Source organism: Poromitra crassiceps, assembly GCF_964638095.1.
Source record: "Poromitra crassiceps genome assembly, chromosome: 9".
Taxonomy (NCBI): Eukaryota; Metazoa; Chordata; class Actinopteri; order Beryciformes; family Melamphaidae; genus Poromitra; species Poromitra crassiceps.
Window position 1 is genome coordinate 1,134,335 of NC_139630.1, and position 21,151 is coordinate 1,155,485.

The 21,151-nt window shown below is 44.6% G+C and overlaps 1 protein-coding gene across 1 annotated transcript in view; it reads left to right on the top strand.

The window, feature by feature from the left end:
• pex7 (peroxisomal biogenesis factor 7) overlaps positions 1-21,151 on the top strand; it is a 100,587-nt gene that overhangs the window by 64,366 nt on the left and 15,070 nt on the right. The window contains 1 exon segment of the mRNA XM_083642668.1: positions 18,233-18,332. Coding sequence (XP_083498794.1) covers positions 18,233-18,332 — 100 coding nt within the window.

Sequence of the window (21,151 nt, forward strand, 5' to 3'; positions counted from 1 at the left end):
TCTGGAGTCTCAGAACCTTGGTGCTTTCTGGCGATCCAGCCCGTGTTCACACCAGTTTAAGCGGAACCAAAGTGGGAGGACATTATTCGGTAGTCCTCCTTCAGTTTTTTAAGTTGATTAATTATTTGGTCTCGCGTTCGAGTGAACCCAGCCTTGGCCATCTCTTCCACAAGTTCGGCATACGACTTGCTCTTTCTTGTACTGCTTTCTAGCTTTTCCTGAGATTCGGTAGATGCCAACATCGCCACTAAACATTTGGTTTCCTCAGGAGACCACTGCAAATTATTTTTCTCCATGTTGTCACTGCCTTCTCCTTCCTGCTCGTTTCCACACCATAGAATGAGACACGCCCACTGATGATGTCACGGTTTCCAAGGAAAAAACAACTATTTTTTGGTTCCGCTGAGAACCAACTTTTCAGGTTCCGAGCCAATTATTTTTTCGGTCTGAACGCGCCGGCCGGTTCAAATTTGGGTTCGGGAATCGGAACCGGCACGGAGCCCTGCCGGTGTGAAAGCCCTATGTGTGTGTGCGTGTGTGTGTATGCGTGTGTGTGAGTGAGACAGTGTGTGTATGTGCGTACATGTGTGTCTGTGTTATAACAGGTGTCCAAACACACAGGTAGGCTTACAGGTGTGTGCAAATAGACAGGGTTTACACAGTGAGAGGTGGGATAGATTCACTGACCTGAATAGACCAATAGGTGCCTGTGGTGACACACATATTTAACATCCAATCTATAACCTTCATGCCTGACAGCTCAGCTGTTCATTGTCTTTAGGAGGTTCTGAGTAGGCTTGGGCATGCTGTATAAACATGATGGAAGTCTCAAAACACATGCTCCCCAGATCAATCCACACCAGCCATGTAAGGTAAAAAACGCCTTCAAATGAGCCGTTTTGACTTCTGTAACTTTGTGACATCACAAATGAACATTAATTGAATTTACCCGCTTACAGCCAACTAGATGGAGAAGACCAAACCTTGGTGTCTGTAGCAATGCTGTTGCATAGTAGCTGTTTAGAAAATGGCAAACTGTCCAGAAAACCATCAACTACACCAAATATGGATCTCTGCTAACAGATCAACTTATCAGAGGTCCCGCCCCCTCAAAACAACACATATATCTAATAATTGGAGGATCGTCTGTCTGTCTGTCTCTCTCTCTGTCCTTCGCGTATCTCGAGGCCCGTAGGTTGGATCCACTTGAAACTCGGGGGGTGCGCTGATGGCGACCCGACGGAGTGCGATTCGGACACGAAACGCGTTCGATATTTGAATATTTGTCTTCAGTTGTGCTCCTTCAGTTCTGCTCCTTATAAGCCACAGCCCCAGCTTGACACTAATGAGAGTAAACACAGGGTCGTCACTTTGACGACCACCTACTGAGAAAGTAAACGGAGGAACGACCCTGTCGTTAACTAAGTCAACATTGAGTCCTTGAGATTGAATAGAAGGGGGGGAGGGGTGGGGACATTTGAGAACCACTGCTCCAGGGCAACACCACTTCCGGGAACCCGCATCCTGTATAAGTAGGGTTGCCAGAGTAAAACCTGGACATTTCCACCGCTGCTTATGGATGAGCATCATCTGCTACATGCCATCGAGAACCGTCGGATCGACTTCAAACTTTGGGAGTGTGCCCTATTGTGCAGTGCAGTGCCCTGTTTTTGTGCAATTCGGCATAGTGCCACCTACTGGCAACATAGAAAATGTGGTTTATCTCAAGAACATTCATCAGATCGACTTCAACTTAGGGGAGTGTGCTGAGGGGAACTTGACACAGTGCAGTGTCGAATTTCGTGTAATTCGGCACAGCGCCACCTATTGGTCACACAAAAAGTGGTTTATCTTGAGAACCGTTCGTCCTATCGACTTCAAACTCGAGGAGTGCGCTTAGGAGGACTCAAGGAGGTGCAGGGAGCTGAATTATGTGCAATTTGGCATAGCACCACCTACTGGCAAGACAAAAAGTGCTTTATCTCGATAGCCATTTATCTGATTGACTTCAAACTCGGGGAGTGCGCTTAGGGGGACTCAACGGAGTGCAGGGAGCTGAATTCCGTGTAATTTGGCATAGCGCCACCTACTGGCAACACCAAAAGGTGGTTTATCTTGAGAACCTTTCATCCGATTGACTTCAAACTTGGGGAGTGTGCTCCTGGGAACTCGAAGTAGTGTGGCGCTGAATTTATTGCAATTTGACATAGTGCCACCTGCTGGCAACACAAAAAGCAGTTTATCTCGAGAAACATTTGTCCGATTGTGACTTCAAACTCAGGGAGTGCGCTCCTCGGACCCCGATGGAGTGCGGTGCCGCATTTCATGCAATTTGGACTTATTCCAGGACTGTCTGTATGTCTGTCCTTCGCGTATCTCGAGAACCGTTTGTCGGATCGACTTCAAACTTGGCTTAGCCTTAGGGGGGCCTGACAGAGTGCAGTGTGTGTGCGGGGGGGGAAGCGCCAACGGGCTGGTGCATGGGGGAACGGGCACTGCACTAGTATAGTTAATGAGATGAGACACAGAGGCCAATCAGAACCCAGTCTCAGTCTGACGAGTGACGACTAATATGACTCTGGGACAGACGTCCGATATTCCGGGGTTTCTGCTGTATAGTAGAGCAGACGTCCCGCCTCTTCCGCCATTGTTTACAGTCCGACAACGTCTCATATGCAGCTATTTAGCTGAAATGTCGTCTGGACCTACAATCGATCAGCTCCAACGCCATTCTCGCGTCAATTGGACTCTAAACAATAACCGCGGAAGTGTAAGTCTTGGCGCGGACATCCACTATACAGCGGAATCCCCGGAATATCGGCCGTCTGTCCCAGATTCATATTAGTCGTCTGGGTGCCCAGATTGCACTAGAAGAGGCTAGATACAAAAGCAACAGAATTCACAACCTTGTTTTAAAGACCCACGAGACATGTTTGAAACAGCTAAAAGCAGCATCAAATAGGACCTTTAAGAATGAACAGAGAGCTCTGTACCTTCAACAACACACTCATCAATGCATGCAGGGATCATTACACACTATTACACAGGTGTAACCCCTTCAACTGTTTGTAGAGCCGGGGAGGAAATGAATGAAGGTGGACCAGGTGGAGAACACTTTTAGAATAGCTGAGTCAACATCAGGTAGTGGCCACGTTAGAGAGAAGTCTGAGCTGAATGGGAAGGAGACGACATAAAAGTGATCTCCAGGACTACAGCACCCTGCTTCACATGCAGACACTTACACACAGTACGTGTGTGTATGGATGTTCAGGGTGTTACTGAGAAGGAGATGGATGTTCAGGGTGTTACTGAGAAGGAGATGGATGTTCAGGGTGTTACTGAGAAGGAGAACACACACTCAGCAAGTCGTCTTCCTGAGTGAATAAAGTTTACACACGGCACAGAGAGGCTGCTGACAACAGATAAAGGACAGACTAATGGCAGACGATGTAAAGAGACAGGTTCTGTGCGAATGAGGTGATTACAGCCGGCTGCTGCACAGCGATGATCGATGCTTAGAGGTTTCACACACGCATGCACACACACGCACACGCACACACACACACACACACACACACACACACACACACACACACACACAGAGCTCCATTCATGGATGATTCTGGTAATTTTCAACCTGGGCCTTTCCTATTTTCCCTGCTATTGAACTTTTGAACAGAATCAATTGTCATTATGAGAAAAAATTAAATATGGCCAGTGTTGATAATAACCAGCATTATCCTCTAATCCCATCTCCTCCCTCTCCTGTCTGTTCTGTCAGTCATAAGCTCTGTTTCGAAACCGGTCCAGAAATAGTGGACTATATAGTGTGTTGGCCATTTTGTACTAGTGTCCGAATTCTCAACTGTTAATTTGATTCACTATATAGCACACTATAAAATACCCACAATGCACTGCAATTTCCTATGAACAGCGAATATACCCTACATTTTCTCCCATATACCACAATGCAATGTGGTCGGGTTTACCAAAGCAGAAGAAGAGTGAGGTAGTGTCCTGTCCGAAACTCGTTTGTTCATTCCCCATATAGTTCACTATATGATAAACATTACATGGGGGATAGGGAGTGAGGGAATCATTCCGAACATGGCTATAGTCTTTTTAGGGGTGGGGGTGGTGGGGGGGGGTCGATATAGCATAGCATCACAATATTTTGTGTGGGAATATATTATCTTGCACGAATGCCAAGTATTGTGATATTTTATTAAACAAATTGTCAGGTGCATGCAACATTTATGACAGGTTTTTATGACAGTGTTGGTGTCTGTCTGCTTGACAATCCCATTTTACTGCAATAAAAATGATTGAAGTGAGATGTGATATATCACATTAGATAAAACAGATAAAACACGTTTTTTCTTTCTTTTTTCTTTTGGGGACATAATTTGCAGTTGAAAAAAGGTAATAAATCACAATATATCGCAATACTCAATATATCACAATACTATCACAATATCGCAATACTATCGTACCGTGACTTAAGTATCGTGATAATATTGTATCGTGGGGCATCTGGTGATTCCCACCCCTACAGTCTTTACAATCTCAGTTTGAGTGTCCAGTTCAGAATGGAGCATGCTAGGGATGTTGTTGACCCTCTGTAACGTCTGTGTGTATGCCATTCCCTCTCTCTTTGTCTGTTGGAGAGCACGTCAAGTCAAACTCTGTGTGGAAATCTGAAATCGGTAATGCTGCCTTGCTTATAGGCAAACCAAGGACATCAATTCACTAAACCTTGAGTAATGTGTGGCCTGCTATCACTCAGCATAGTGTAGGCTAAAGTGTTAGCCTGCAGCCTACTATCACTCAGAGTAATTTTTTTTTTAAAGTGCCAACTGTCACTTGTAGTAAAACACATGCAAACTGTTAATCAGGAGTGTGTGAACCATTCTGTTCAAGACTAATTTGGTGATGTCTTGCTCTTTCAGTATTCGTCTTGGCTTGAGTATAAATAATGGTGTCATCTGCATACATTTGAATCATCATCTGAGCACAGTTGGGTCAAATTGTTATGATAAAGACTGAATAAAATAGGCCCTAAAATGTATCCCTGCAGAACACCATTTGAGCAGTTAATAAAAGAGCGCCTACCAATGCTACCACATGCTAAATGTATGCTAAAGCACCGGAACCCACCCATTCACAAATGGATGATTTTGGCATCTGTTTCCTATCACTTGACAGGAATTACTAAGGGGGCAACAATTGCCCTAAAATGTGTATTGCTTTAAAATTGTGCGCTCTGTGTTGGTACAGTAACAGCAGTCCAAAAGTGATGTCAGTGCGTCCCTATCTAAACAGCATGTTAGTGGTCTGATGTTTGTTCTAGATAACATGTTCTCTCCTCATCTGCTCCACGGCAGCCTGCGTATGCGTGTCGTTTGTCAGTCTTAGCAGTAATATCCTGTTTTAATTAAAGTGTCACTGATATCAGCCGCTGGAGGAACTATCGCTGTGCCTATCTCAGATCTAAACCTTCATATCATGCTCTCGACCTTTCTTTAGTCTTTTCCTCTTATCTGTTTCCTACCCTCACCTTTCCTTTCTCTCACTAACTCATTCGCTCAGTCTATTTACTCACTGCTCTCTCTCAATTTTATATACTCTTTTCTTTCTCTCTTACTTACCTAATCACTGCCTCTCATTCTATTGCTCTGTTAATCTCTCTCTCTCTCCCTCTCTCTCTCCATAGCTCACCCGTTTCCGCTGTGACTTAATGAGTTTCTTGTTCATGACACACACACACACACACGCACACACACACACACACACACACACACACACACACAGCTGACAGGTGAATGGGCTATTCCACTGAATGAAATACAATAGAGCTTAAATAATAACCTGCCATGGAACCGGCAGACAAAAGACACTGTGAGATGCATTTATACAAACAGACGGCGTATTTGTTCTGTCGTAGGACAATCATCCATTTTTAACACACACACACACACACACACACACACACACACACACACACACACACACACACACACTTCCTCTAAACCTATAATCTGAACAACACATGAAGCTTCTGATAGTGACCGTGCTCCTATTTTCTGCGTCTAAATACAGTTCATAAGCACACCTGTTCCTGGCATTATCCAGGCATATTGTTAAATTTAACTCCCCAAAAATATTCCTTTTCAACTCCCGACGTGTCCCGTTTTTAACCCCAACGCAAACCATAACCCTAACCATAACCCAAACCCTAACGCAAACCATAACCCAAACCATAACCCAAACCCCAACGCAAACCATAACCCAAACCATAACCCTAACGCAAACCATAACCCTAACACAAAGCATAACCCGAACCATAACCCAAACCCTAACGCAAACCATAACCCCAACCATAACCAAGTTGTTTTAGTTGCCTAAACCCCTCTTCGTTGTTTTTTTTACATTTTCAGCGACAGCAACAGCAGATTGTTTAAAACTCAAACTCCATCTACAGGAGAGTGACATCACCGTCCATATTGTTAGATTGACAGGAGATCTCAATAAGTGCTGAGCAACAAAAGGAACTTAGATTACAAATTTAAAGGGGAATTTAAAACTCTCTTTTTCATGTAAGTGGATAACACCTCCAGATGTTTCCAGCAGCTACAGTGGAGTTTGATGTCAGAAAGTGTTTCAGGATGGAAAACCTCAGCGGTAAACATCAGTCCAACGTTTTGGGAAATGTAGGAAAATCAAACTGAAGTAGGCGAGGCAGGTTGAGGGAATGTGGGGAACCAAAAAATGTAAAGTACAACCCTTGGATAACTCCTGGAATGTATTGAATGTCATAAATCGATATCTAACATTTCTCCTTTAATTTCTCTCCAGCATTGAATAACATTAACATTAATGATACAGCAGCTACTGAGGTACTTTAAGCCACTCAGTCTGATGATCGGAAGCTTTCCATCCATGCGTATAAATCCCATCAAGCATAACTAGCTTTGATCGATTGTTTTCTGTGCCGACTGTGGCAAACAGGGAGCTGTACTGTACTGTAGGTAGTAGGGATGCACATTTTCCGCAAATTCCAAACTCGATCATTGGTAACGTTAACAATCAATCAATCGATTAATTGTAATTCAAAATACAAAATTTTCCAAACCATACCAAATGCGTTTTTCCTCAATAAAACGTTTATTTATGCAGCAGCAACTTATTGTATATTTCTCACAGCATTGTGACACATAAAAACGAGGAGGCATAACTTTTTAGACATGTCAACATTTGCCCAGAATCCCCGTCACGGCTGCAGGGGCTCACTTACCAACGCAGATTGTTTATTTTTTCTGCTCGCAGTCCAGATGAGACTCCAGGCGAGCCAATTTATCCGAATGAACACTGTTCTACTTGAACAGCATCTTATGACTTGTCTGAAAAGGGCTATAGTGATGTAGCCGAGTGTCCGGGTCCGCCTATTACTTACACTTTGTTAAAACAATAAACGAGAGTCAGGCTGTAACGTTATAACACGTTTCCACATTCATTCTCAGTTAGCTCCTAGCGTTAGCACACACCAGCTCTGTGGTCAACAACAAAGTCCCCCACTTCCTATTGTACGGCAACTCTCGAGGGGACAAACACAGAGCCTCGCATACACGCTGAACAGTCTGTTACAGTGATATCATTGCGCTCTCTGGAGGATCATTGAAAAATGATTTGAAAACACCATTTAATGCATTGCTTTTATGTTTTGTTTTGATCGAGTAATTTTTCTTTGCTCGAGTAAATCCTTAACAAGCAGTGCATCCCTAGTAGGTAGTGATGCTTATTGTTTTCTGTGCCAACTGTGGCAAACAGGGCGCTCCGATGTATTGTTTACCGCTGCCATTTCCTTTGTCCTTTCGGGTCCTTTCCTTGATCTCAACATAGTTGGCTAATAAAGTGCCTGACGAAAAATTAAGGTTAAAATATTTGCATCAACTAGAGAATGTAATTAATATAAATTTTCCTGATACATCATTTCACCCGACCGCAACCCATCCGCTATTTATTATTATGTCAACATGTTAATTTTTATGATCTGCCCTGCCCGCACCGTGGGATATCCGCAGTCAGCGCGGATATAACTGCAGCCCGCGGATCACTAGTACACATGCACAACTGTTGTATAAAAGCCAGAATACAGAGAAATTGGAGGGTAATTTGGTTAGGAAGTGGTTCTATATAGAACCGTCGAGACTGATAACCCCCCTCTGATTTGTTAACATGAAAAGAAAAGGGTAGGATAGAAAAAAGGACCCAAACTTTGTCTGATTGAAAGTGACTTTGGTACTCCCAGCAGTAATCCACTGTGGCCTGAACATCTTGCATCATCACTGCATCATAATCACAGTAAACAACAGCAAGAGATTCTCAGCTGTCTCGGCTGTACAGCAACCTCTGGGAATGACCCGCTCAATTGTTCAGTGACTTTTTGGGAGAAGATTAGTTGAGGTTTGCTTAAGAAGCAGTTTTTTACAGTGCTGGAATCTGCAGAGGGCAAACGTAGTGCGGGGAACACCGGTGAATCATGGCTGTTTCACGTTGTGCTGCTTTTATGAAGCTGTTTGCAGCATGACGACTCTCACCGCTTATTAATGCGCTGACAGAAGAGCCTTCGTCTCCTCGGCCGCTACACCTCATCGCGCTGGAGATGCATTGCGCTGCACTGCAGCTGGTGCATGCGTAGGATTTATACTAGAGAGCGAGAGAGATAGAGAGAGAGAGGGAGAGAGAGAGAGAGAGATAGAGAGAGAGAGGTAGAGAGAGAGAGAGAGAGAAGACGAAGGCAAAGATTAAGAAGGTGCATTTTCTCATGAGAAAATTGAGGCACTGAGAGAGAAAGAGAGAGAATAAGTCTGCACACAAATCTTGTTCCATGTGTTTATAAATTGTGATATTACAGTATGTTTATACTACAGCATAAATGTTGATACATATCTATATTTATATATCCTATATTATGTAGATATATTTTCTCGTATCATATGCTGCACATGCTGTCGTACACGTTAATAATTTCTTATCAGGTCATCAAATCAAAATCTGTAAAGAACCATCTACAAAATCAATATTGAGTATCAATAAAAAAAAAAGTTAGACTGATACAATACTCATTTGCAACAGTATTGATACCAGCAGTACTTTCTCTTAATGAAAAATCAAACATACTACCGATTTTTCCCTCCCTATGATTGGTGTGTATATCTGTTGCTTCGGCAAGCTAAAAGTGTTCTGATTTTTCAGGGCCGATATTATGGAGAAGTGTGCGTCTGTCCATCCATCTGTCTTTGTTTATTTAAATGTTATATTGCCTCTTGATGTGCTGTCATCGCTATTGAAGTTCTACTATCGTATTTGTGACCCTATACTAAATCATTTTTGCTGTTCTGTTTTATAGCTTTCATTGTTTCCATTGCTTTATTGATTTTTGTTTAGCATTCCTATTGTTTCTACTGTTATTCTGTTGCTTATTTTATGTTCTATTTGTATCCTTCATTCTATTTTATTTATCGCTAATGAAGCCTGTTACCTTTGCTGCTGGAACGAGCTAATTTTCTTACGCTGCAATTCAAGTAAAAATGTCTACGTTTGAAAGGCCCTATTGGTTTTGAACTCAAATGTGATATGTGTGATACTGTATATCAGACACCGCTGATCTGATTGGATGGATGATGCATCTTGCTACTGATTGGCCCAATGGGTGCTCACATCGTTCACATGGGGATTACTTGTTTTTGTTTTTTTATCAATTTTTTTTTGGTTTTTAACAAGCAGAAACTGTAGAAATACAATCAGTTACATATACAATCAATAACGAACAACAGATAGCAACAACAACAAAACATTCAGTAAATGAAAAACCCACCCACCCTACCCCAGGACCAAAGGAAAAGTAAAAACTTACAGTACATATTTGTACAGTAAATATTTGTACATTGCACGCATATCGCAATCTCTTTAAGATCTTCCTCTACTTTGGTCCAAAGCACCAATGTACTCTCCTTTGCCCCATGAATGCACGCTGTGGACATCTCGAGATAAGCTACGTCTAGGAAAGTTAGCACCCACTGACGCAGAGTTAGTGTGTGTGGCGGTTTCCACCTGGAAGCCACCATCTTCTTGGCGGCTCTAAGACCAGACAAAAAAACACGCTCTTGAGATTTGTGTAGTTTGAGTTGAGAAAGTTCATCTAAAATCAGAACTGACGGAGCTACGGGCACAGTAACATGTAACATGGTGGAGAGCGTAGCAGCCACCAGCTCCCAGAGCCTCGCCATTTGGCCATTTGGCATTCCCAAATCATGTGGTAAAAAGTACCAATCGCACCATCAGGACACAGTGAACATTTCGGGTCAGCCTTGATCTTCATAATATGAAGCTTGCGTGGAGTTAAATATGTCCTGTGATTATGTGATTAGGGTGACTATGTGGAGTATGATTATGTGAGTATGTGGAGTTAAATATGTCCTGTGGATGTTGCTGATCTGGGCATCTGGAAGACTGGTTCACATTAGTCCAAACCACATTCCAATCCAAATCTACATCCAGATCAGGGATAACGGACTGCCAAATAGAGTCTAGTGACAGAGGAGAGTACATTCCATCTACATTAAAAGATAAACATACAATCTAGTGACCTGGGGCCGGGTTGCACCAACTGGTCTTACGACTGGTCTTAAGCTAAGTCGGTCATAACTTTATGACCTAACAGCTACGCCGGTTCCACCAACCAAACAAACAAAGTAAGCCTTTTTCTCACTAAGACCAGTCGTAAATATTACGCCTAGTCCAGAGCAGGCGTAAGGTGCAGTGTGTTGTGCACTAGTCACAACCCCTCAGCACGGCTGTATTCAGCCCTCAATTATAAACCGCAAACCGGAGTACGTTATAAACGTTATAAATATAGTCACAACGTTAACAACTAACCAATGCTGGGGGTCCGTATGGAAAGTGGAAATCGAAATGGTTAAAACTTAAATCAATTTGGTCATTCAGTGGCATTTTACTGCCATGTAAAGTAACGACAAGTAACAGTTAGCCGCTAACATTAGCCACACTATTACAGCCGATTACACATCAGCGGAGCGTCATTTGACGTCAGAGCACTCTTCTAAACAGGTTGCGTGCCGCATTCCAGTGGGCATTCCCATGCTTTCACATGGACGCGCATCGCTACGACCGGCGTAGTTAAGACCAGACGTAAGCCCTGTTGGTGCAACAGACGTAAGTCCACTCTAAAGAATGGTCTTAACTAAGACCGAGGTAGGACTTACGACCAGGCATAGTTAAGACCAGTTGGTGCAACCGGCCCCTATTACTTGTTTACGTGTTTGTCAGCTGTTGGAGAGGAGAACGCTTATTGTTCCTCCCACAGTGTGAATTGTCCATCTGTCTGCTCTGTTCAATAGGAGTGAATGTAAACCATGTTGTTGTACTGCAGTGCAGCAGCACGCACACACACACACACACACACACACACACACACACGCACACCAGGGTTTTCCCTGCATAGAGCCCCCCCCCCCCCCCCCCCAAGAAGTTTTGGCCTTGTCATCAATTAAAACCTCCCACTATAGTCATATGTCTTTGATTTTGGGTTGCAAGTAATACACACAAAAAAACACTTCCTGACAATGACTGATAATGGCTGAGTTTCCCAACAAAGAAGCTTCTTAAGAAGGTGTTAAGAATGCCCCAGACCCTTCTTACAAAACCTTCTTAACGAAAGATCATCTTAGCGCTAAGAAGCTTTTGGGAAACGCAGCCTTCTTAACGGAAGATAATTTTAGGCTAAGAAGCAATCGGGAAACGCGTTGGCTTCTTAGCCTTAGCCTTAAGAAGGGTCAAATAAGCTTCTTAGCGCTAAGAAGCTTTTGGGAAACGCATGCCTTCGTAAAGAAGCAATTGGGAAACGCGTTTGCTTCTTAACACTTTCAGTGCCACGGCCCTTGGGCAAAAGGTTGCTTGCTGTGCCACATAGGCCGCAATGCATTTTAAAACAGTCATATAATTTTTTTAATAATTACTATGTAAACACTGAACACGCACAAATAACGATGAGACTCTCTTCTATCACCTGCAAAAAAAAGTTTATTGATCCCATTTTCCGTTCTTTAGTTATGAGCCGGAGAAGATAGCTTGATTGAAGCAAAAACATCCCTTTTTTTCTACGAGCTGAGATAATGAGCCTTTTGTGAAATTAAACATTTCAAGCACATCACTGACTCTGAAGCTAATTTTCTGATGTCTGGGTCTGTCTGGGTGAAGTGTATGCTGCTCTGCGTGCTCCCCCCCCCCCCCCCCCCTCAACTGCACACGCCTCCTGGGTGTGTCTTATGTGTCTGGTGGCTCTCAGTCTCTGCTGAGTTTGCTGCGCACACACAGTGAATGGTGCGCGACATTCAGCTTTTTGGTTCCGCGTGTGTTTGTCACGGGCTGGCATGCTTCCAGTTCGGAATAATAAGGCTGATTATGTGAATGTGCTGTTGCAGCGTACATGGAGGTGCTCAGTTGTGACAGCGGATGCTGCTGCTGGGGGCACAGCTGGCGTTGTGCTCGTTTATGGAGGCACGTCGATGCATACGGACGGATGCGATGCGATTTCCTCATTTTCCCCAGTGACTATTTCTGTGTGTTTGGCTCCTTTTTCTCTGATCAGGAGAGTGCTGTCGCCACCTAATGGGTTTGTAAAATAGGTTATCGACCTCCAATAGCTACAATATTGTTAGAGGCGAAGTAAGAAGCTTAGATCGACACCCCCCCCGTCAAAAAAACAATTTGGAGGTACTGACGCCATTTGGCGTCGCTGGCACTGTACGGTAAATTTCTAATGACGCCATATGGCGTCGCTGGCACTGAATGTGTTAAGGGGGCCTTAAGAAGGGTTAAATTAGCTTCTTAGCTCAAAGAAGCTTTTGGGAAACCCAGCCAATATTGAGTTCAGGTAAACGCTGACTCTACTGTATATTAACTCAAAACCAAGCATTTTTGCTGTATCATTTGAGAGAATTTCAAAGTTAAAGTCTCACATGTGTGTACGTTGAAAGAGCTTTCCTTCTGAAACAGGAAGTGCCTTAAAAAGGCATTGCTCCATAAGTTCTGACAGTCACTGATATGGTTGTATTGTATTCAGGATAACCCGACTACACACTAACCCCAATTTAAACCATGTGTTTGTACTGGATCCTTTTAGACTATTCCAACGTTAAAGTCTCACATTTTTACCTGCTGCTTTAAAAACACATAAGTTCAGTCTTTACGCGGACTGATCGATCGTGCTTATTGTCGTGCGTAGTCCCCCCGCAAAGGTCCATTCACACACACACACACACAGACGCACGCACACACCACACACACATGCACTGCACGCACACACATACACATCACACACGCACATCACTCACACACACACACATCACATCACACACACGCATGCACGCACACACACACACACACCACATGCACTGCACGCACACACATCACACACACGCACATCACTCACACACACACATCGCACGAACGCACGAACGCATGCACACACACATCACACACACACACACACACAATAAAAGAGAAAGCTTGAGCAGTGATTTACACTAACAACTCACTCTATATATAATATCCCTCTCAATGCCTGGCTCTCCCCAGACGCCCATACGTCATCAAGTGTGTGTGTGTGTGTGTGTGTGTGTGTGTGTGTGTGTGTGTGTGTGTGTGTGTGTGTCTTGCAGGCCCCAGTATTAATATGGGCCTAATGGAGCCCAATGGGAGCTGCAGTGTTCCCTCTGAAAATGATTTAATTACATTTGCAAAGTGGATGAGTCTGGAGGGAGCGTTTGCTGCGTCAGGGCTTTGGCACACACACCACACACACATGCACTACACGCTCACACACACACACACACACACACACACACACCACACACACATGCACTACACGCGCACACACACACACACACACGCACGCACACACACACCACACACACATGCACTACACGCGCACACACACACACGCACGCACGCACACACACACCACACACACATGCACTACACACACACACACACACACACAACACATGCACTGCACGCACACACACACCACACACACATGCACTGCACGCACGCACACACACACACACACACACACACACACACACCACACACACATGCACTGCACGCGCACACACACACACACACACACACATACATGCACTGCACACGCACACACACACACACACGCACACACAACACATGCACTACACGCGTACACACACACGCACACACCACACACACACACGCACTGCATGCGCACACACACACACGCACAACACATGCACTGCACGCACACACACACACACACACACACCACACACACACATGCACTGCACGCGCACACACGCGCGCGCGCGCACGCACCACTCTGTCAAGACCAGGAAGAGAAACATCCTTTCAATTAGTCTGATTGGCCGCTGCTGGCTGGGGTCTGGAGGTTTTTTATTGGCTCTCTCGCTCTCCTTCCACTCCTCATTTTTCCATCTCTCTCTCCCCTCCTCTACCTCATCTCTTTCTTTTCCTCCTTTTCATTATCATCTTTCTCTTTTTCCTCCTTACATCTCCTTTTTTCTTTCTTCTCCTCTGTATACCTCTTCCTTTCCCTTCCCTTCTTTCTCTCTCTCTGCTTCTCTCTCTCTCTCTCTGTCTTTCTTTTAAATCTCTCCCTCTCTCTCTCTCTCGTTTAAATCCTACCGGAGACATGCTGTATAATTTGATGTATAATCTTGGACAGTAAGATGGAGTGATGCGTCTCTTTAGCAGGATGCTCAAGCAAGTTCCTGGTTTTCCTCCAAGGAACCTATAAAGAAGGGTCATTACATCATACCAACACTCTAATGCCGCTTTCCAGTTGTACTGGTAACTAGGAATATCCCAGTTGAGTGATGTCACACCCGAGTTGACCGCGTTCCAGTAAAACAGTCGGAAAACCAGCCAGGGTTAGCTCTAGCCAGCCTAGCCATTCGTAGCAATAACATGATAACAGCGCATTACACAGGATTTTGAGATTTTGAGCTAATTCTTGTGATTTGGCACTATAAATATCAAATTGATTGATTGATTGATTGATTGATTGATTCCATACAAAATTCCATACAATCTCGTCACTTCCACTTTCTTGTGCCTGCTTGCTGAGATACTGTTGCTGTGAGGCTTTGGTTTGGAAAGATCTGCCTTTTTGCTTCCCTCTCAGCTATGGAAAGTGACAGTGAATGATGAGTAGTGGTGTGCTGATGAGTAGGTGAGGAGTAGTGGTGTGCTGATGAGTAGGTGAGGAGTAGTGGTGTGCTGATGAGTAGGTTGAGATATACTCATGCCAGCTCAAGAAATACATTACTGTAATTAGTGTAATACCTGTAATTACCTGTAATATTGATTTTTGTAAAAAAAAAAAATACCTTTATTAACCCATTGAGTGCCAGCCACTTTTGGAGAACGGACGTTCCCAGTGCCAAGAGTTTTCAGAGCGTTTTCAGTGATTTCTCGAGGCCCACAGAATATTGTGTGATATTACTATGTAAACACCGAACACGCACAAAGAACGAGCTGGTTCTATTGTATCATCAGCAAAAAAAAGTTTATTGATACCATTTTCCGTTCTTTAGTTATGAGCCGGAGAAGATAGGTCGTTTTGAGCAAATACAGGCGTTTCAAATTATTAGCTGAGATATTCCGCCTTTTGTGAAATGCAGCATTTCAAGCACATTCACTGAGTCTGAAGATAATATTTTCTGATGTAGTGACGTGGTGTAGTTGTGTGGTGCACTGCGTGCCCCACCCCCCTCTCCCCCCCTCAGCTGCAAACTCCTCCCCACACACACAGCCTCACGCACCCACTCTATTTTCGGAGTGCTCCGTTTTTGTGTGCCAGGCGGCTCCCAGCGCGATACGGAAGAGCCAAACCGGACTGCTGAATGGTTTGGCGTCGGGTGCTGCTTTTCTGGCGGCTAATCGTGTGGAGAAACTATGCAGACAGACAGACAGAGGCAGAGGGGCTCAGTTGTGGGCACGGATTGACTCCTGTTCGCAGCCAACAGTCAGCTCCAGACAGAGCAATCTATATGGCTCTGGCTGCAGCATGAGCGGTTTCTCTTTCATCACGGGGCTTTTTATGCCTCCGCCGGCGAAGCCAGGCCGAAGGCATTATGGATCTGGGTTGTCCGTCCGTACGGCCGTACGGATGTCCGTACGGATGTCCGTACGGATGTCCGTCCGTACGGATGTTTGTTAACGCCATATCTGAGGAACGCCTTGACGGAATTTCATCAGATTCACCTTAAACATTCACTTAGGCTCAAGGATGATCTGATTAGATTTTGGTGGTCAAAGGTCAAAGGTCAAGGTCACTGTGACCTCTCGAACGCCATTTTCAAGCTTGTTAACGCCATATCTGAGGAACGCCTGGACGGAATTTCATCAGATTCGCCTTAAACATTCACTTAGGCTCAAGGATGATCTGATTAGATTTTGGTGGTCAAAGGTCAAAGGTCAAGGTCACTGTGACCTCTCGAACGCCATTTTCAAGCTTGTTAACGCGATATCTGACGAACGCCTGGACGGAATTTCATCAGATTCGCCTTAAACATTCACTTAGGCTCAAGGATGATCTGATTAGATTTTGGTGGTCAAAGGTCAAAGGTCAAGGTCACTGTGACCTCTCGAACGCCATTTTCAAGCTTGTTAACGCGATATCTGAGGAACGCCTGGACGGAATTTCATCAGATTCGCCTTAAACATTCACTTAGGCTCAAGGATGATCTGACTAGATTTTGGTGGTCAAAGGTCAAAGGTCAAGGTCACTGTGACCTCTCGAACGCCATTTTCAAGCTTGTTAATGCGATATCTGAGGAACGCCTGGACGGAATTTCATCAGATTTGCCTTAAACATTCACTTAGGCTCAAGGATGATCTGATTAGATTTTGGTGGTCAAAGGTCAAAGGTCAAGGTCACTGTGACCTCTCGAACGCCATTTTCAAGCTTGTTAACGCCATATCTGAGGAACGCCTGGACGGAATTTCATCAGATTCGCCTTAAACATTCACTTAGGCTCAAGGATGATCTGATTAGATTTTGGTGGTCAAAGGTCAAAGGTCAAGGTCACTGTGACCTCTCGAACGCCATTTTCAAGCTTGTTAACGCGATATCTGACGAACGCCTGGACGGAATTTCATCAGATTCGCCTTAAACATTCACTTAGGCTCAAGGATGATCTGATTAGATTTTGGTGGTCAAAGGTCAAAGGTCAAGGTCACTGTGACCTCTCGAACGCCATTTTCAAGCTTGTTAACGCGATATCTGAGGAACGCCTGGACGGAATTTCATCAGATTCGCCTTAAACATTCACTTAGGCTCAAGGATGATCTGATTAGATTTTGGTGGTCAAAGGTCAAAGGTCAAGGTCACTGTGACCTCTCGAACGCCATTTTCAAGCTTGTTAACGCGATATCTGACGAACGCCTGGACGGAATTTCATCAGATTCGCCTTAAACATTCACTTAGGCTCAAGGATGAACTGATTCCATTCTGGTTATCAAAGGTCAAAGGTCAAGGTCACAGTGACCTAACAAATGCCATTTTCAAGCTCGGTAACGCCATATCTCAGTAACACCTTGACTAAATTTCTTCACATTTGGCTCAAATATCCAATTCTGCACAGAAACGCCTTGATGCAATTTCTTCCAATTTGGCTCCATCATCCACTTGGACTCAAGAATGAACTAATGGCGGAGGCATAAGTCCGCGTTGCGGTCGTTCTAGTTCCTGCTGTTTTCCGGACCTGTCTGTAATCTGGAGAGCACTGTCGCCACCTAATGAGTCCGTAAAATAGGTTATACACCTTCAATAGCTCCCATATTTGTACAGGAGATGCAGGAGGCTTTCATCCACGTCCCACCGTCAAAAAACGCATTTGACGTCGATCGACGTCCTTGGCACTCTACGTCACTATTTACTTTGACGTCGATCGACGTCCTTGGCACTCAATGAGTTAAATGCATCCTGCTGAAACTGAGAGAACACAACAAACCACCTGCTTTCTTTAGTCTTTAGTTATTAGTCTAATGGAACGTGTGTGTGTGTGTGTGTGTGTGTGTGCGTGCGTGCGTGTGCTTGTGTGTGTGTGTGTGTGTGTGTGTGTGTGTGTGTGTGTGTGTGTGTGTGTGTGTGTAGGTTCTGGGATTACAGTAGCAACCAGCCTCTTCTAGACACTGTGGAGCATCACACGGAGTTCGTCTGTGGACTAGACTTCAACCTGCACATCCCTAACCAGGTAACACACACGCACGCACGCATGCAGGCAGGCACGCGCACACACACACACACACACACACACATACACACACACAAACACACACTCAAACACTCTCCTCCTAATAGAGTGACGCAGGAAGCATTTTTGTGGAAGTTGTGCTCCATTCCTTTGAAACTGGGAGCTGGGGATTTCATGGTTCCAAGGTCAGGAACGCCCCTGCGACATCACCTGCCTCACCAGACCACGCCCCCTGTGACATACCGTACCCCCTCGGGTACGGTGGCGCAGTCGGTAGCACTGTCGCCTCACAGTTAGAAGGTCCTGAGTTCGATTCTCGCCTGGGACACCGTGGGCACTGTAGTTGTGTTCCCCCCCATATCTTCAGTGCCTACTGCCCAGGTGGGGTATCTCGTCGTAAGGGCCTTTCTCTCTGTGTGGAGTTTGCATGTTCTCCCCGTATCCCCCAGGGGGTTCCTCCGTATATAACCCCCCCCCCCACTAAAAACATGCAGAAGATCAGATCGTCATTGTCATCCGACCAGTGACGACAACATCCGAAGTTGGTCCCCGGGCGCTGTACGAGAAAGCGACCACTGCTCCTGGCCTGCCCCTCAGAGGAAAGGACATGCCTGGATGGGTTAAATGCAGAGGACACTTTTCACCGGCCACCGTCAGCATGAGTGTGTTGTGGCCGCATGCATGTATTGTGGTGTTCATGTGACAATAAATTTTCATTTTCATAATAAATGGACATACTGGGCTCTATCTTCCCACTGGTCTTAGGTGCTAAACTGGCGTTAAATGCAAAAAAACACACTTTGCGCGGAAGATAGCATCATGTTTTTAGGCCCCGAAATGCGCTTTACGCCGAAGAGGCGTGGCGCAGTGCCAGAATAGGCCAGAATGGGTGTTTCGGCCTTAAATACCGGCCTAACGCTATCTTCACCCCTGCCGTTAATTTAGCGTTTAGCACTTTTCAAAACCAGGGCTTATTCAGTGCGCCGGCGATATTACTGTGCGTAATTATGCACTGCTCTCCTGCCATCTCACTTTCTCTCCCCCTCTCTCTCTCTCACTCCCTCACTCTTGCGCGTCAGACAGGCACAATGAAAAAAAAGTTGTTATACCGTAGTTTTGAGCCCCTGTCATTCAGAGGCTGTTGCATCATCCTACCTGTGCAGTGGGGGAGAAGAAAGGTAGCGAGAGAAAACAATATAATTCTGCCCAAACTTTCACCAATCTAATCTCATCATATAGGGATAGGCTATATTTTTCTAGCCGATACGTTTAGAACATTCTTTTCACTTTGATCTTGCTATAGTGTAGCGTATTTACATGCTTGCTGTATTTAAACTGCAGTGAGATTGGTTTGAGAAGCATAATAATATGGAATAATATATATGGAGACAGACGGGAATGAAAGAGGGAGGGGGGGAAGCTCAGAGCGCTTTGGTCGTGCTTTTCTGAGCGGATTGGATCGCTCCGTGGAATGGAACATGAAAGGGACATTGTGATTTGTTTACTGCACTTCTCCAATGAGCATTGAGCACGTTGTGAATAATTCTACGCTTGAAAGGTGTGGTTATAATGCTTAAGGCCGCGTGTAGCGCCGACACGACAATATCGACTGCGCCGGTCCACGCCCACAAGTATGGGCTGCGCCTGGCGCTAAGCGCTAATTTAAGGCCAGTGGGACGATAGAGCCCATATTATTTTTCCATGCAGGATGACATAAATCAAATAAAAATATGCACCTTGTGTTGATAATAAAGCGGCCTCAGCCTGTCGTGACAGGAAGGAAGTGGAGTAGCGGCGGCAGCACCTGCAGGCCGGCCGTGCGGGCGAGCGACGCCCCCTGGGGGAAATGTCTGCATGTTTCCTCCTGGACAACAATAGAGTATTATTCCCTCAAACAACAGACATTCACACACTGCCCACAATCTGCATGATGAACTGTGGAAGTGCATTAAGAGCTGCTGATAATTCTCTCCTGTCCAGCAGCCCTCATCATAACGCTGTCTCTGACTAGAAGCTATAGGCTACAGGTTTTTTTTTACCTGAAATTTGTTTTAATTTAAATTTGCCTCCACACATCACCCTTTCCCTGAATTCATCCATATCTTCCTCCTCTACATGTACTAAAATATGTTCTCATTTGGAAGTCAAATCAAATTTTCCGACTTTTTTTTGTTGCATGCAGCGTCTCCTCTCTCTCTCTCCCCAGAGAGGTTTCATAGTCCTCTTCAGTGGCTGATTACAACTCAGCTCAGCTGGGGGCTCGCCCACTCTGGAACACCTGTGGCACCTCCATTCTGGAGCGCTCCATGGTGCTGAACCTGTCTTGAGTCATTTTGCCCACTGATTAGCCATTTTTGCCCATTTAGTCGGTCAGCGCGATCACACATAAAATGGCATAGCTGTGGCCGAACACAATTCTGCTCACTCACTCACTCACAGACACTTCACATTCTGATTATAGAATTTCTGGCACTTTCTCTCTCTCGTTTTCTAGTTCCAGGAAAGTTTAAATTTAAGTTTTACTTTTGCTTTTTTCAGATTCAGCTTTAGATTCAGTTGAATGAAAAACAGGCATGCACGAGTTTATAGGCTACACTTTTATCATGGTTTAATTCACCTGCATGCAGAAGAAAAACTCGTCAAATTGAGAGAGGAAAATAAATTAAATACATAATATAAATTAAATTCACCATACTGTGCTGGATAATACTGTGAACGTAAGTTGTGACAAAGAAACTTATGAAAAATAATCTCACCCCAAAAAGAGAGGGGAAAATATCAAGATGGCAAACAGGAAGAGAAAAGACATCATCAAAGAT